The following is a 15585-nucleotide window of genomic DNA, read 5'->3' as shown; positions in this document are numbered from 1 at the left end:
GCCGCCCTTTTCCGGAGACTCAGGGCGGCTTACAATGCGTTAAGCAATAGCCTTCATACTTTTGTATATACCTGCTTAGTAGGGCTTTTGGGGGGCCCCAAGCGGTGTTCTTTTTTATACAAAGTCACCTTATTGCCCCCACAATCCGGGTCCTCATTTTACCTACCTCTAAAGGATGGAAGGCTGAGTCAGCCTTGAGCCTGGTGAGATTTGAACTTGCAGTAATTGCAGGCAGCTGGTGTTACTTAACAGTGCTTTAGTCTGCTGCGCCACCAATTACTCCCAAAATTTTCTGTTAGCTATTCTTCTCTACATATAGAAAAAAACAGAGTACCGGTAGTTGGGTTAAAAGGTTCTTAAGAGTGTGATGTTCTTCACATTTCCTCTAGATCTTAGATAGTTTTCATATTAGATGTTAGTGAAACAATCTTGTGAATTTAGAGCTTCCTCTAAGTTAATTCTATCTAACATAGCTTCAGTTCATTATTAAAATGTAATGTGGAGAGTGTTTATGGTAATTTGTTTTGAAATGGAAAGAGCTGTATAAAATTTTGATGCTTCGTTATTCCCAGCCGGAACTAGGTAGTAAAACAATATTTTAAAATATATAATTCCTGCATATTAAATTCTTCTCACTACTGGGAATGAAAACCAAGTACAACTTTCTTCCAGTAGATTACTGCAGTTGCTTTGACTGGGTCTTTTGTCCATTTATTTTTGTCACCTGTTGCTGCTTGTCACATTCTAAGCTGTTAAGATCTTTAGCGCAGGAATGGATTTTTTTTTTTATTTAATTGCACACACAATACCCAAGAAAGAAGGCACAGATCAGCAAATCCTATCTACTGCGTGTGCTTTTGATAATACTGCCTATGCATACATATTTTGCTTGAATGTCTGGATATTAATGTCTATGTTATCTTTGATCCAGATTTTCAGATACAGTCGGCCTGGGTTTTCAATAGATACTCGGAATAATGATGTGCTCAAAAGAAGAAATCAAGCCTAATAAAAGTTGCATGCTTTTATTAAAGCTCCCCCCCCCCAAACTAGTAGGTTTATGAAAAATTGAGACTAGTATTTTTTCAAGATGATTGTACTGCAAAGCTGACTACAGACAGAGAATGCTGAAGGGCCAGTAATACCTGGAGGAAAACATATTGGCTTTCTGCATGAGTTTGCAATCCTATTGGTTTGGTGAGACTAGGAATGTTCTTAATATGTCTGCCACCGAGTGGAAATGTCATGAATAAAAAATAGTGTCTTATTTTTCATAACTGTTTCTCCGTAAGGAGGGAAACGGCTGTCACTTTGGGGGACGACAGTTCCATGCTGCATGTGACCGAGTCTATAAATTAACATAGCTCCGCCCTCTTGGCCCAGTGTTTCGACTCGGTCTATGCTGGCCGGTCGTGTCTCCTAGTGCAGTCGTTTCCACTCCGGATTGCTTCATCTTGCTTCTCTGGATTTTTTTTGTTTTTATTTGGACTGATTGGACCCTTCCTTGTTCCTGTTTTTTATTTTGTCGTTTTATTTGGCCGTCTCAGATTCAGCAGAGCGTATTCGCCGTTTCGCGCTCCCCTCAGCCTTCGGGTTGAGCGCGGCGGCGTTTTTTCGCGCGCTTTCGCCCCGACTCCTCAAATCATCTGGTAAGCGGGGCGGCGCTTGGCTTTCTAGTTTACCGACGTGACGGCCTTCTTTAAATAGATCGCGATTCGACCTTTTAGGGTCTGCGATCCATCCCAAAGACTCAGGGATTTGGACTTGTTTTTTACAGAGAGTTTCCTCTAGCCGCAGTAACAGCCCTTCGGCTGGCGGCGTGTGTCCCTGATTCCCGTGCTGGGCTGGCTGACGTTTGAACGATCGCAGTAATAGCCCTTGAGCTAGCGATCGAGCGGCTCATCTCCTGGTCTTTGTTTGTGGATTGGCCTCTCCTCGTTTGTGGCGCTAATCCGCTTTTGTGTTAGCCTGTTCTCCAGCGGCCATTTTGTCTCGGCCTTTCATCGCAACATGGCGGCTAGGCAGCAATCGGCCTCGTCTGGTAAGAGGCCTGCTCAGGACGATCCATTAGAAGGCCCTTCCAAACAGCCCAAGGCCAAAAGAGCAAGGGTTGGCAAATCAAGTTCTGCCACAGTAGCTGCTCCCTCTAAGGATGAGCAGCGTCGCCATAAGGCCATAGAAAAAGCTTTTCATAAAGCCCAGGCTCAAGTGGCTCAGGCTACTTCCACTGATCCAGTTGGCCATTCGAGATCTCGATCTCCAGCCCCTTCTCTGTCAGCAAGTTCAGTTCGGGAACTTTCCCCAGATGGCTCAGTATTGGCGGAGCCTCACCCTTTGCCTGGCTCGGAACCGCTATTTAGAACCTTGCCTGCAGCTGATCCTTCCATGGTTGCCGTTGCCCAAGATACGGCACATCACGAGCCGCCCCCTATGCCTCCCCTTGCTGGTTCTGCTCCTTTGGTTCCGGAAGCCTTTGAGCTTATGCTGACCAGGGCCCTTAGGCAGAGCCTTGCCCAATGTCTCCACCAGGGCCTTCCTGCTGAGGATTCCACTGTTTCCCAGCTCCAGCGACCGGATCGAGTGGCAGACGCTGTCTCAGAACAGGATTTAGCCGAGTCCGTCGCATCTCCAGATCAAGCCTCCCTCGCTGACTTGGATGAGGTTCCTGACTCTGCGCTTTCTGACGACGACGGTCTGGTCCCCGATCAGACTCCATTTATTGGCCTTTTTAAGCCGCAACTTTTTAGATCTTTATTGCGGAAAGCCATTGTGACTACTCGTTTGGGCACGGTCGCTTCACCTGAAGCCACCACTTCTGCTCCAGATCCTGCTTCGGCTGTGTTCGCAGTTCCCACAGTTGACCCTGAGACTATTCCTGCACCAAAGCTGTTCTTAGATGTTCTTCAACGTCAGTGGGTTCTCCCGGGGGCTGGGCCCAGCCCCAACGGTCTGGACAAGAGACTCTACAATTCGGCTCCCGCCCTTTCTGATTTATTGCAACCTCCTCCCGTAGATGCTCCCATCGTGGCCCTCTGCAACTCTTCTCATCCAACTGGACCTCCGGAAGACTCCTTACGTCCTGAAGATCGGAGAGCGGAGAGGACCCTGCTCAAAGGCCACCAGGCTGCGGCCTGGTCCATCAGGGCTTCATCCTCGGCTTCTTTCTTTAACAGGGCCGCATTACTGTGGATAAAACAACTTCAGGACCGCCTTCCGCCTGCCGATTCTCGTTCCCGGCAAGATCTGAGCAAGATATCGGCGGCCCTAGAGTATTCAGCGGACGCCACTCTTAATGCTACCCGTTTTGCAGCCAAGGCCCTCAGTTCCAACGTAACGTCGCGTCGTCTTCTGTGGCTGCGCAATTGGAACGCCGACATGCGGAGCAAGTGGCAATTGGCCTCTTCGTCCTACACTGCGGGATCCTTGTTCGGTCCTCCATTAGAGCCCCTTCTGGTGGAAACTAGGGACCGCCGCAAGATCCTTCCCTCCGTTTCCAGACGGGCAGATTCTCGCTTCTCAGCCCTTCCCCGGTCTCAGTCCTTTCGTCCTCCCGAGCCTGGATCTTACCAGCACCGTTACCAACGTTCCTTTCCTGCCAGATCCCAGACCCAGGATGCCCAGGTCAGACAAGGGGGTAGATTTTTTCCAAAACGTTCCTACCGTGGGGGGGGGCAGGGGCCGTTTCCAACGTAGATCACGCTAATTCGGCCCCTATTGGGGGGCGCTTGTCTCTTTTCCTTCCTCAATGGGAGGTTTCTACCTCTGATGCTTGGGTCCTATCTACCATCAAGTCAGGTCTTTATTTGGAGTTCCTTTCCTCTCCCCCTTCTGTTTTTCTCCCTTGCCCAGTTTCCCGGGATGTCACCAAGAGGGCTTTGGTTTCCTCAGCTATCTCCCACCTTTTGGACATTAGAGCTGTCCAGGAGGTCCCTCGGGAACAGTGGGGCCAAGGGTTCTATTCCCGCTTGTTCCTTGTTAAGAAATCCTCGGGAGGGTGGTGCCCCATATTGGATTTAAAAGCTTTGAACCGGTACGTTACATACCGCCGGTTCAAGATGCACTCTCTTTTTACCATTCTCGAGTGCATTCGCCCTGGGGATTTTCTTTCTTCTATAGACTTAACCGAAGCATATCTGCATATTCGGATTGCCCCCCTTCATCGTCAGTATCTCCGTTTTTGTTTCATGGGTCAGCATTATCAATATCGGGCTCTCCCCTTTGGGCTGTCCTCGGCCCCGAGGGTTTTCACTAAAATTATGGCTGCCCTCATTGGATATATTCGGACCCTTTCTATCCGTTTACAGTTTTATTTAGACGACATTTTGGTTTTGTCTCCTTCCCTCCATTCTGCCCAGCGGGATTTGAGTTCTGTGCTTTCCATTCTGCAGGCCCATGGTTTTTCGATTAATTGGGCCAAGAGCCAGCTTGACCCGTCTACCCGCATTCTCCATTTGGGCGCTTCTATAGACACAGTTTCTTCTATAGTTTCCCTCTCCCCTGACCGCCAGGTCAGTCTTTCTTCTTTGGCTTCTGAGTGTTTAGTGGAGGGCTCTGGCTCAGCATTGAAGCTGTCCCGGTTGTTGGGCAAAATGGTCTCCACTTTTGGAATAGTTCCCTGGTCTCAATTACACAGCAGACAGCTCCAGTGGCTTCTCCTCCCTCTTCAACGGTCCGGCCGCAGTTCCTCGCTCGTCCGTCTTCGGTTGCCCCCGCAAGTCTCCGCTTCCCTTCGTTGGTGGACTTCGGAAGCCATTGCTCACGGCACCTTCTTTCGCGAGCCTCACCGGCTGTCTCTGGTGACCGATGCCAGCCTTCTAGGATGGGGGGCTCATCTTCTTCAACACCAAGCCCAGGGCCTTTGGACGCTTCAAGAGCGTCGAAAAAACATCAATTTTTTGGAACTGCGAGCGGTCCGCCTGGCCCTCCTTCGTTTTCAGCACCTCGTGGAGGGCAAGGATGTTCTTGTCCTAACGGACAATATCTCTACAAAGGCCCACCTCAACAGGCAGGGGGGAACTCACTCCCGGTTACTGCTAGCGGAGTCTCTGCGTCTGGGCCTTTGGGCCGAACGTCATCTCCGGTCCCTCAGGGCAGACTACATCTCAGGGGCCTTGAATGTTCAGGCGGATGCCCTCAGTCGCCATGTTCTGGATCCCGGAGAATGGAGCATCCCTCAGTCCCTGTTTCTGGACATTGCAGCCAGGTTCGGGACTCCTGTGGTCGATTTATTCGCCACCTCTTCGAACCACCGAGTTCCCCGGTTCTTCTCCCGTTATCCGGACCCGTTGGCAGAGGCCACGAACGCTCTCCGCAGTCCCTGGCCGTCCGGCCTCCTCTACGCGTTCCCGCCTCTGCCTCTTCTAGCGAAGGTAATTCGGAAGCTTCTCGAGGAGGGAGCGGAACTGATCCTCCTTGCTCCGCACTGGCCCCGGCATCCATGGTACGCGGACCTTCGCTCCCTCTCGGTGGCTCCTCCCTGGCGCTTACCTCGGGCCTCCCTCTCTCTCTCCCAGGGAGCACTACAGCATCCGGACCCGTCGAGCCTCCAATTAACCGCTTGGAGGCTGAGCGGCGCCTCCTAACTGGCGCCTGTGTTCCCCCTCGGGTCGTTTCCATCATGCAGGCGGCCCGCCGGGATTCGACTTCGCGAATTTACGAATCTACTTGGGCCTCTTTCTCATCCTGGTGTGGGCGAAAGGGGTTGGATCCCCTTTCTGCCTCGGTCATTACGGTCCTGTCCTTCCTGTTGGACGGGTTTGATGCTGGGTTAGCTCCCTCTACTCTGCGCCGGCAGGTTGCAGCCCTTTCAACAGTCTTAACCTGTGGCGCTAAGGACTCTCTCGCCCGTCATCCGCTTATCAGAACCTTCCTGCGAGGAGCTACTAACTTGCGACCTCCAGTGGTCCATCGGTTCCCTACCTGGAATCTGAACTCCGTGCTTAAGGCTCTTACTGACTCTCCATTTGAGCCTCTCCGGGAGGTCTCTCTCCGTTTCCTGTCGTTCAAAGTATTGTTTTTAGTGGCGATCACTTCGGCTCGTCGTATTTCCGAGTTGGGAGCACTCTCCATTCGCCAGGACCTTTGTATTTTCCACACGGATAGGGTGGTCCTCCGTCTTGACCCTGCCTTCCTACCCAAGGTGAACTCTCTTTTTCATCGGTCTCAAGAGCTGGTCCTTCCTAATTTCTGCCCCCATCCCTCGCACCGCCTCGAGCGATCCTGGCATACTCTGGACGTACGACGAGCTCTCCGCATCTATATCTCTCGGACTAGTTCCTTCCGCAAATCGGAAGCCCTGTTTGTCTCGTTCCAGTTGGAATCAATTGGCACCCGGGTCTCGGGTCCTACCCTGGGCCGATGGCTTCGGGCCACCATCGCAACTGCTTATCAGCGTCTCCACCTCCCGGTTCCACCTCGTATTACGGCTCATTCGACTCGGAGTGCGGCAACTTCGGCGGCCTGGGCCACCCGAGCTCCGTTAGAAGAGGTCTGCCGGGCGGCCACGTGGTCATCTATCACTCCATTCATCAGACACTACCGGATTGACTCTTTTGCATCATCGGATGCGGCCTTCGGCCGCCGGGTATTGCAAGCAGTGCTTCATTCCTGACTTCGGCTGCCCCGTTTACCTATCTCCCGCCCAGGAGGACATTCAGCTATGGTATGTCCCCAAAGTGACAGCCGTTTCCCTCCTTACGGAGAATGGACGCCCTCCCTTTTTGGGTGCACGGGGTGGGAGGTGTACTAATTCTTTCTCGTTCTAGGGAGACACGTCAGTCTACATCGTCGCCCTCGCCGAAACACTGGGCCAAGAGGGCGGAGCTATGTTAATTTATAGACTCGGTCACATGCAGCATGGAACTGTCCCCCAAAGTGACATCCGTTTCCCTACAACGAGAACGGACGTATCAGGTAGGACCAACGTCCATTTTAATCAGCTACACAGGTAGTGTTAACAACTGCCTGGTTTAGCAAATGCGATGTTGATGGAAAAACAATTTTATGATCAGGCCTTGCATTCATGACCTTCCCAGGTCTGTAAAGCAAAGGAAACGAAGAACGATTATGCGTACAAATGCAGTTTCACTTACCGACTGCTTCACGTAATGACTAAGTTGCCAATGTTAATTGTGGTCGCTAGACAAGGCCTATTTGTAATTAGATCTTGACTATAGCAGAATGATGTGTAAATGATTTATAGATTTAATTCAGTCTGTAGCTGACTTGATGATTTGAGTTTGCCGAATGGCAACAAGCAAGATTGTGATTTCTCTAAGGCAGACATGGGGAACTATGCCTTCTTTATGATTTGTGGACTCCAAATTCCAGAATTCCTAAACCAGCATAGTTTTCATATTAGATGTTAGTGAAACTGTGAACTTAGAGCTTCCTCTAAGAGCATGGCTGGCTCAGGAATTCTGGGAGTGGAAGTCCACAAGTCATAAAAGGGCCATAGTTCCTCACCCCTGCTCTAAGGCAAAAGTTCTTTCTTACTGAAGAAACCAAAATGGAAACATTTACTACAACTCTATAAGTCAGAAATTGGTTTACATAACAGATGTATCATTAAAGGTATTACCAATGATATATTACAGGTATGCTACCAAATGTATATTACATGAAGTATAAAGTTACTAACTTTAGTGTCACTGCTATTTCCCCCCTCTCCGGTTTCTCTAGAGCTTTATTCAATAGTTCTTGTTCAGTCTGTTCTTTTTTAGTTGTAGATTAGTAATTTATTTATTTATAACATCTACAAACTGCTTCTGTCTGAAAAGACTCTAAGTGTTATATAAAAGAGTAACAGTAACAAGATACCAATGTGGTAACAAATGCTAACTATATTTACATATTATAAACAATAAACATAGCCATCGGAGTTAGGGTGGACAACAGTAAATCTAGGCTTCTGGAATAGCCAGGTTTTTTACAGGGCTGTGGAAAGGACCCATTCATGCTTTTTTTTTCAATGTTCACTTTTTTGACCCAGTTGAGCCAGCTGGCTGATTCTCTGATCTCTCAGACTGGGAAGAGAAACATAATCTTTTAGGGAAAGATTTACCTCTTGTAAATACCTAGGTCCTGAACCCTGTAGTTCCTTGAATAACACTTGTAAACATCCTATTAGCCATGAAGGTTCCATAGCACTAAGGCAGTAGTGAAATCCATTTTTTTTTACTACCGTTTCTGTGGTCGTGGCTTGGTGGACGTGGTGTGGCTTGGTGGGCGTGGCAGGAGAAGGATACTGCAAAATTCCATTCCTATCCTACTCCTGGGGTCAGCCAGAGGTGGTATTTGCCTGTTCTCGAACTACTCAAAATTTCCGCTACCAGTTCTCTGAACTGCTCAAAATTTCCGCTACCGGTTCTCTAGAACCTGTCAGAACCTGCTGGATTTCACCGCTGCACTTATATGGCAATAATGACACTTCCCATAAGCACAAGAGCTTCTGATTTTACACCAATTGAAATTTATAGACTGTCTTAAAGGACAACCCCATGTAAAGTAAATCACAATTATCTAGTAATATTATCCCTCACCATAATAAATTAACTATTGTATGGTTACACAGCAAACTTGGCTAATCCCAAAGCACTCTGTTTTGTGAACCTAAGCTATGTGTGGCTACTTATAACTGTTCTGTTCCCAATTGAAAAGCATACACAAAGGAGTTGCTGTTAGCAGGAGTGGAGAAGGAAAAGAGATTGAGTTAATAAAGTGTGTGCAGAGTTTTGCTAAAATATTTCTTATAGTCTCTGATGGCTGGTTAGATGGTAATTCTAATTTATTGATTTTTCTTTTGCCTGCTTTTGATAATCTGATCATTTGGTTTATATAGAGTTTGGTAACTTACATACAAAAGTAGAATGCACACATTCTGTCCCCTTTCCAAGTGCCAGGAAAATATGTAGTATATTTTTATAAACTTAGCTGAAGGATATAATAGTTTGGATTAAATAATTAGTCTGATTATGGCATGCATTTTTTAAAAAATGAACATGATTTGCTGAATAAAGTTTAACCAGTAAAACTAGAAATATTGTTGATTTGTATAACTGTTGTATTGGTGTGTGTATATATATATATATATATATATATATATATATATATATATATATATAGTAAATCAGAAATGAAAATAGATTCACACCTATATTTATTTAAGAATAAAAACCAAAACAAGGAATGGGGATTTGCTAATGACCTACTAATGACTTGTCTTTATGTGTCATTCATGTTTGCTTAACAGTGGAGCAAAGTTCAGCAAATATATTCATCCATCAATATCCTCACACCATTGTAAAGACTGTTACAGTATCTCACAAAAATGTATGGATTTACCATTGTTGTAGTTTCCTCTGTAACCTCAACCTCTTCATGACTTGATTAGTGCGATTTTGCCATTTTGTTGGTAACTGATTCATTAAGTCCTTCTAAATTTGTACTTGTATCATCTAGGAAAATACCTAAATACTTACAGTATTTTTCGGAGTATAAAATGCATCTTTTCCCCCCCTAAAAGGGGGTGAAAATTTAGGTGCGTCTTATACACTGAATGTAGCCCTGCTCACCCACTGCCCCCCACCCTTTGGCCTTTGCCTCGCAGCAGTTACCTCCTTGCAAACAAACAGCAAGGAAACACAGCTCATTTCAGTTTCAGCACAGCCTAATTAACACAAGTTGATTGGATCGGCCTCCCGACTCTCAGCTGATTTGCTCTCAGCTGTTTTGCACAGGGCTCTGCTGCTTGCTGCAAAGAGGTAAATTGCTGGAGCAGATGTTTTTTTCCTTGTGCTAATCAAGCTATGCTGAAAACAAAAATGAAAGTAAAGCAGGCTGTTTGCTGTTTGCTGCAACGAGGCAAAATTGCTCAGAGACAGATTTCTTTTTCTTCTTTTCCTCACCAAAACAGGTAGGTGTGTCTTATACTCCAGTGCATCTTATATTCCAAAAAAAAAACGGTAGTTTTCTTCCATCTTCAATTTTTCCAGTCCTCAAGATCTTCTCCAGGATCTTTCCCTTTGTAATCCAGAATATTTTACCTTCACTATTAGTGCAGTCTGATTTTAATAGAAGAGAAGATTAAACAATTAAGAACATCGATTAATCAATTGCATGCCATCAAGTCATTGACTCTTAGTGATCACATAAATTTTCTCTATGATGATCTCTCTTTAACCTGGTCCTTCAGCTCTTCCAATGGTGCCCTGATTTGAGCCTGATTATTAATCTGTTTTGTTTTGTATAGAGGAAATAGACACACATACACCCCAGGTCTGGGACCAAAGCCAGGAGAGAGGGCACCATCTGTATCACTGGGGGGATGCGCTGTTCGAGAGAATGGAAGCAGTGACAGAGAAGACAAGATTCCTTGGTCTCACTAGATGGCAATATTTAGAGAAGGGAACTGGAACACTGCTTGCAGATAGCAGGTAGGCAGAAATAATGGGTTAAAGTGATGTTTTGAAACCCATATTCAATAAAGCCTATTTGCAGTTGTCAACCAGCATAAATGGCTTACAGGGCCAATTTCCAGAAGAACAAGATCTGTTCTTGTTGCCTGTGTGATCCTATATCTATACACTTCATCAATAGAGAGATCCTTTACAATACTGTCGCTCAGTGAAATTGAAACTGGTGAATGAAGGATCAGTGTCAAGTTCTGTTGCAGTGTCTAGCATGTTGCCAATTTTACCTGCCCGTTTGTTTTTAGACAAGGCCTTTCTGTCCGATTTTCTGATTAGTGTCGTAGGGGTAGCTCATTCGTGTGGAGTGCACACACCAATCAATTCCACTTCCGGTCAAGCTTGACCTCTCCAGTGCATGGCACCACCTTAGCAGCCAGTATTAACATTTGTAGAATCTCTTACAATGGCCTTCAAACTTTTGTCAATGCCTTTCTATTTGATTATCTGCAATCACTTGAGCAGGTTTTCCTGTTTTTGAGCCTTTCTCTGGAGTCAAATTATGAAGATACCTTCCACCCTGCTCACTGCACACAGAATAATGTTCTTCTTTAATGGTACTGGGGAATTGTTGGTTGGAATTGTTTGCTTTCAGCATAACTTTAGTTGCATCTATATGGATGCATTCTATTTCGCCCTTCTTACAGAGCTCATCAAATTCTTGATCTAGGAACTTCATACCATGTTTTCCCGAAAATAAGATAGGGTCTTATTTTCTTTTGGACCCCGAAATAAGGGCTTGGCCTTATTATTGGGGGGTCCGGCAGAGAGAGGCTCCCTCCATTTGCCATCAATCCCCGCCCCTCCTGCGAGAGGAAGGCGAGTGGCTCGAAGGTGCCAAGCCGCGCAAGTGCCTGTTCCCTCCTCTGTTTGCACGCCTCCCAGGCCTCACCACGTCGATGTGGGTGAAGCTGGTGAGCACCCGGCTGGAAGCCGCAGGAAATGGAGAAGATGCCAGTCGGGCCAGCCACCTGCTGCCAAGTCTTCCGGGAGCCGGGGCAGAGAGTCTTCTGGCAGCAGGGGCAGAGAGGCAGCAAAGGGTGAAGGGAGCTGCAGTCTTGCATGGGGAGACCATGCCGCCACCGCCACCATCCGAGCACTGAGGATGGCTTCCTCTGTGGCTTCCAAAACCCAGCTGGAAGCCGAGAAGAAGCCGATCGGGCCAGCCACCTACTGTCGAGTCTTCCAGGAGCCAGGGCAGTCGCATAGAGTTGGAACGATAGAGCGGGAAGCGCACTTCCAGACCCAGGGTTTGGAAGCTGCAGGGGAAGCAGCTTATGTTGCCTCCTTTTCCACTAGTTGACAGCTAATGTGAAGACGTTGCTTGTTCATCTTTGGAATTCAACATTTAGTTGGACCAGGTGTTTATTTGCAGTCATTTTGTTTTCTGCTTGTCATTTTGTCTTCTGTTCCTTTTTGCCCTTCGAAATATTTTTCTTCGGCTTTAATTATGGCACAAATTTCAGCTTAGCTATTCACATATCAAATCTAGTCCTTTAAAGGTAATATCACCCTAATCATATAGAACGTTGCTACAATATTTTTGGTTCAGTCATTGTATTTATTTTCTACAGTTTAAGTTGTAAATTTGATAGCTCTTGTGATCTGTTTGGGTGACTCAATAGAACTTCTGCATTTTGGCTTGTAGAGTTTATAGTTAAATCTATACTGGTATTGTCATCCAGTGATGACCCTCTTTAGAGCTCTCTTTTATCTTGTTGGAAGAAATGGTTTGCTTTTCTTGCAGAATTTTATTAGCCTGCTTCCTGTTTTATTTCATACTAACTGTACCCGGCCACGCGTTCCTGTGGCCCAGTCTGGTGCTTCTGCTGGGCTAAAAGAGCGAGGCTGAAGTTCCAAAGTCTCCACGAACATTTGGTGGGCGTGGCCAACTCGACGTCAATCACTTTCATCAGTCATATGACAGCCCCTGAGCCACGCCTACGCAGCTGGTGATTAGGGCAGAGAACCGGTTGCTAAAAAACAATGGGAACCACAAAATCTTCCCTCTCTGTCTCCCCCTTTCTCTTTGTATCTCTCTATGTCTCTTTCTCCTCCCCTCTGTATCTCTCTATGTGCCTCTCTCTGTATCTCTGTCTTTCTCTCTTCTCCCTTCTCTCTGTCTCTCTCTCTGTCTCTCTATCTCTCCCCTGTATCTCTCTATGTCTCTCTCTCTCCCCCCTCTGTATCTCTCTATGTCTCTCTCTCCCCCCTCTGTATCTCTCTATGTGTGTCTCTCTCTCCCCCCTCTCTGTATCTCTCTATGTCTCTCTCTCCCCCCTGTATCTCTCTACGTCTCTCTCTCTCCCCCTCTCTCTGTATCTCTCTGTCTCTCTCTCTCTCTCCCACCCTCTCTCTCTGTATCTCTGTATGTGTCTCTCCCCTCCCGTCTCTCTTTATTTCTCTATGTATCTCTCTCCCTCTCTCTCTGTTTATCTCTGTCTCTGGCCCGGCCTCTTCTGCATCCCCTGCCATCGCCCTTACCTTTTCAGGCCAGGCCTTTGCAGCTCTCCGCACCACAGCATGTTATGTTAACAATATATTTGTTTCTACTCTCCTACCTATCTTAAGCTAGAGCCCATTACTTTAATTTACAACTATTTATATTTTATAGAATTATGAATTTCTATATCTAAGTTTCTATTGCTATGTTTGTAGCACTATATTTTTCTTATCTGGTTTTGAGCTCTTTAAATCTTTCCAATTGAATTCAATCAATCTTTAATACAGGTAGTCCTTAATTTACAACCACAACTGAAACCAAAATCTACGTTGCTAAGTGAGAAATTTCTTAAGTGAGTTTTGCCCCATTTTACCACTTTTTTTTGTTGCCACATTTGTTAAGTGAATCACAGCAGTTGTTAAATTAGTAACCCTGTTGTTAAGTGAATCTGGTTTCTCCATTGACTTTGCTTGTCAGAAGGTTGCAAAAAGTGATCACATGACCCAGGAACAGTGCAACTGTCATAAATGTAAGTCAGTTGTCAAGCAGCTGAATGTAAATCACATAATCATGGGGATGCTGCAATGGTCATAAGCATGAAAAATGGTAATAAGTCACTTTTTTCAGTACTGTTGTAACTTCGAATGGTCAGTAAGTGAATTGTTGCAAGTCGAGGACTACCTGAGTCTTCTGTATCTGGACTGCTGATATTTTTTTGTTGATATATTTTGGAATTATATCTAGTGAAAAATTTGTTATTTAATTTTCAAAATTCATGTGGTAAAATATTCATTTTTTTTTCATGGCATTGCCAAGATTTGTTACTAAGTGATTTATCTATCCTGGAAATTATTGCTGGAGTGACATTTCATAACCAGTCTGCTTTTCCCCAAAATTCCCTTCATCTGTGCTTCCTATAAGTATTCATGTATATATGTGCAAATGCCCATTTTTAGACATTTCATTCAGTAAAAACACAACTGCAGCTTGTTTCCTCAGAGTATGTTTCCTCAGAGTAGTATGTAGTATGTTTCCTCAGAGAACAGAGCAACAATTTTTATAGCATTTTTAAACATGTAAATGTATGTGCTGCCTAAGTCGTCTGTATCTGGACTGCTGATATTTTTTGTTGATATGTTTTGGAATTATACCTAGTGAAAAATTTGTGATTTAATTTTCAAAAGTCATGTGGTAAAATGTTGGTGTGTTGGTTTTACGTCCAGCAGGTGGCGCTGTTTTTCAATGTTTTTCAATGTCTTTCAATGTTTTCCAATGTTTTTCATGTTTTTACCTGTCACAGGTGTGACATGTATATAATATAGGTATATAAAAACACGCCCGTAGTCGAATGGAACGTTGTGTCAAAATTTGAAAGCAATCGGTGAAGGACTTTCGGAGATGTGCGGTTATGTACAAACGGACATTTACATTTTTATTTATATAGATATTAAAGTCCATTTCCCATCATTCCAGATGCTATTTTAGTTCCAGCTTAAGCTCTTTAGCCTCCTATAATATAATCTCTTCTTTTTTTGGTGTTGTGTTAAAAGGTTGTTGCAGGTAAACAAAGAATTGTTCAATTTAGCTTCTTTTACATCTCTGGTCAAAGCTGAGACTTGGACTGTTATAACATTGAGTTTGCCTTAGATTTGAATTGGGACTGTCAGTCAGTCAGTTGTATTATATATATGCAGTGTATAGTGCCCGTATTTATAGTGATTTTCACTAGAAACAGATCTAAATGTAAAAAAAATGGAGTATATTAGAACATGATTGCCTTTTGAAGGACAATCAAGTAGTGTTCAAGCTTCTTTGACAGGCTATAAAATTGCAGCTATTTGTTCAGACTGTGTTGGCAGGGATTTGGATTTTTAAATAGGATAAGCAAAGGTATCTCAGTACTTCAGATCGCAGTCTCCCAAAACAACTGTTTTAAATAAAAATGTGTAGGGATATATCCTAGTAGATGTGTTTGCTGGAAACTCCCATTTGTAGGTTGCTGGGCTACTTAGTACTGTGTCCCTCATAATCAGTGAATTCTTGGTTGAAACATGCTTTATGCTTCATGTTTGATCTTGTAAATACCTGTCTTCAAAATCTCATGTAGTAATAAAAAGGGAATTGCAACAAAAGAGAATTAGATGGCTTTTTTTCATTTTTCATGAGGATGAAGTTGTAAATTCCTACCAGAAGGTAGAAGTAGTTTTTCATATCAATATCTTTAATAAATATCTAATCCCATCTATCTCACAAAGCAAAAACAGCAACACCCAACTGTTTTGAGACTCGAGATAAAATGCATTCTGGAATTCTGTAAGTACAAACATGAACTGGCACATTTGAAAATTGTGTTTTTAATACGTAATTGATAGGGTTTTTTTAAGTTTTATAAATATGCAAAAATGTTTGTCTTTTGTTTTAAAAATATGCTTAATTTTAATAAACAGTGCCAAATGAAATGTGAAAAAGCAATCTCGCTAATCATGGAAGAGTCTATATTTTCTCTGCACTTTGTTATTATTTATTTATTTCCTCTTTTTATTATTTAAAAAAATAACTCAAGGTGCCAAACATACCATCTGTAATTTTTTGTGATATTTACAAAAATATGTTTCTGGATTCTCATTTGTGTGTTTGCTTAATTAAGATTTCTACAGATAGTCCTCGACTTACAAT

At 44.5% G+C, this 15585-nt stretch overlaps 2 protein-coding genes across 4 annotated transcripts in view; both read left to right on the top strand.

Annotated features, from left to right (window-relative positions):
* VGLL4 (vestigial like family member 4) overlaps nucleotides 1–15585 on the top strand; it is a 102673-nt gene that overhangs the window by 13906 nt on the left and 73182 nt on the right. The window lies entirely within an intron of this gene.
* LOC148115516 (uncharacterized) lies at nucleotides 1749–4081 on the top strand. Its single transcript, XM_087887778.1, has one exon. It carries the CDS (start codon nucleotides 2011–2013, stop codon nucleotides 3691–3693), a length of 1683 nt encoding a protein of 560 aa, XP_087743904.1. The 5' UTR covers nucleotides 1749–2010; the 3' UTR covers nucleotides 3694–4081.

The sequence above is a fragment of the Pantherophis guttatus genome, chromosome 2 (assembly GCF_059756535.1).
Source record: "Pantherophis guttatus breed Tessera chromosome 2, ASM5975653v1, whole genome shotgun sequence".
NCBI lineage: Eukaryota > Metazoa > Chordata > Lepidosauria > Squamata > Colubridae > Pantherophis > Pantherophis guttatus.
This window is presented reverse-complemented; position numbering and strand designations above follow the sequence as displayed.

Bases quoted from the DNA above. Each gene is read 5' to 3' on its own strand.
- LOC148115516 (XM_087887778.1), top strand. From the start codon at position 2,011: ATGGCGGCTAGGCAGCAATCGGCCTCGTCTGGTAAGAGGCCTGCTCAG.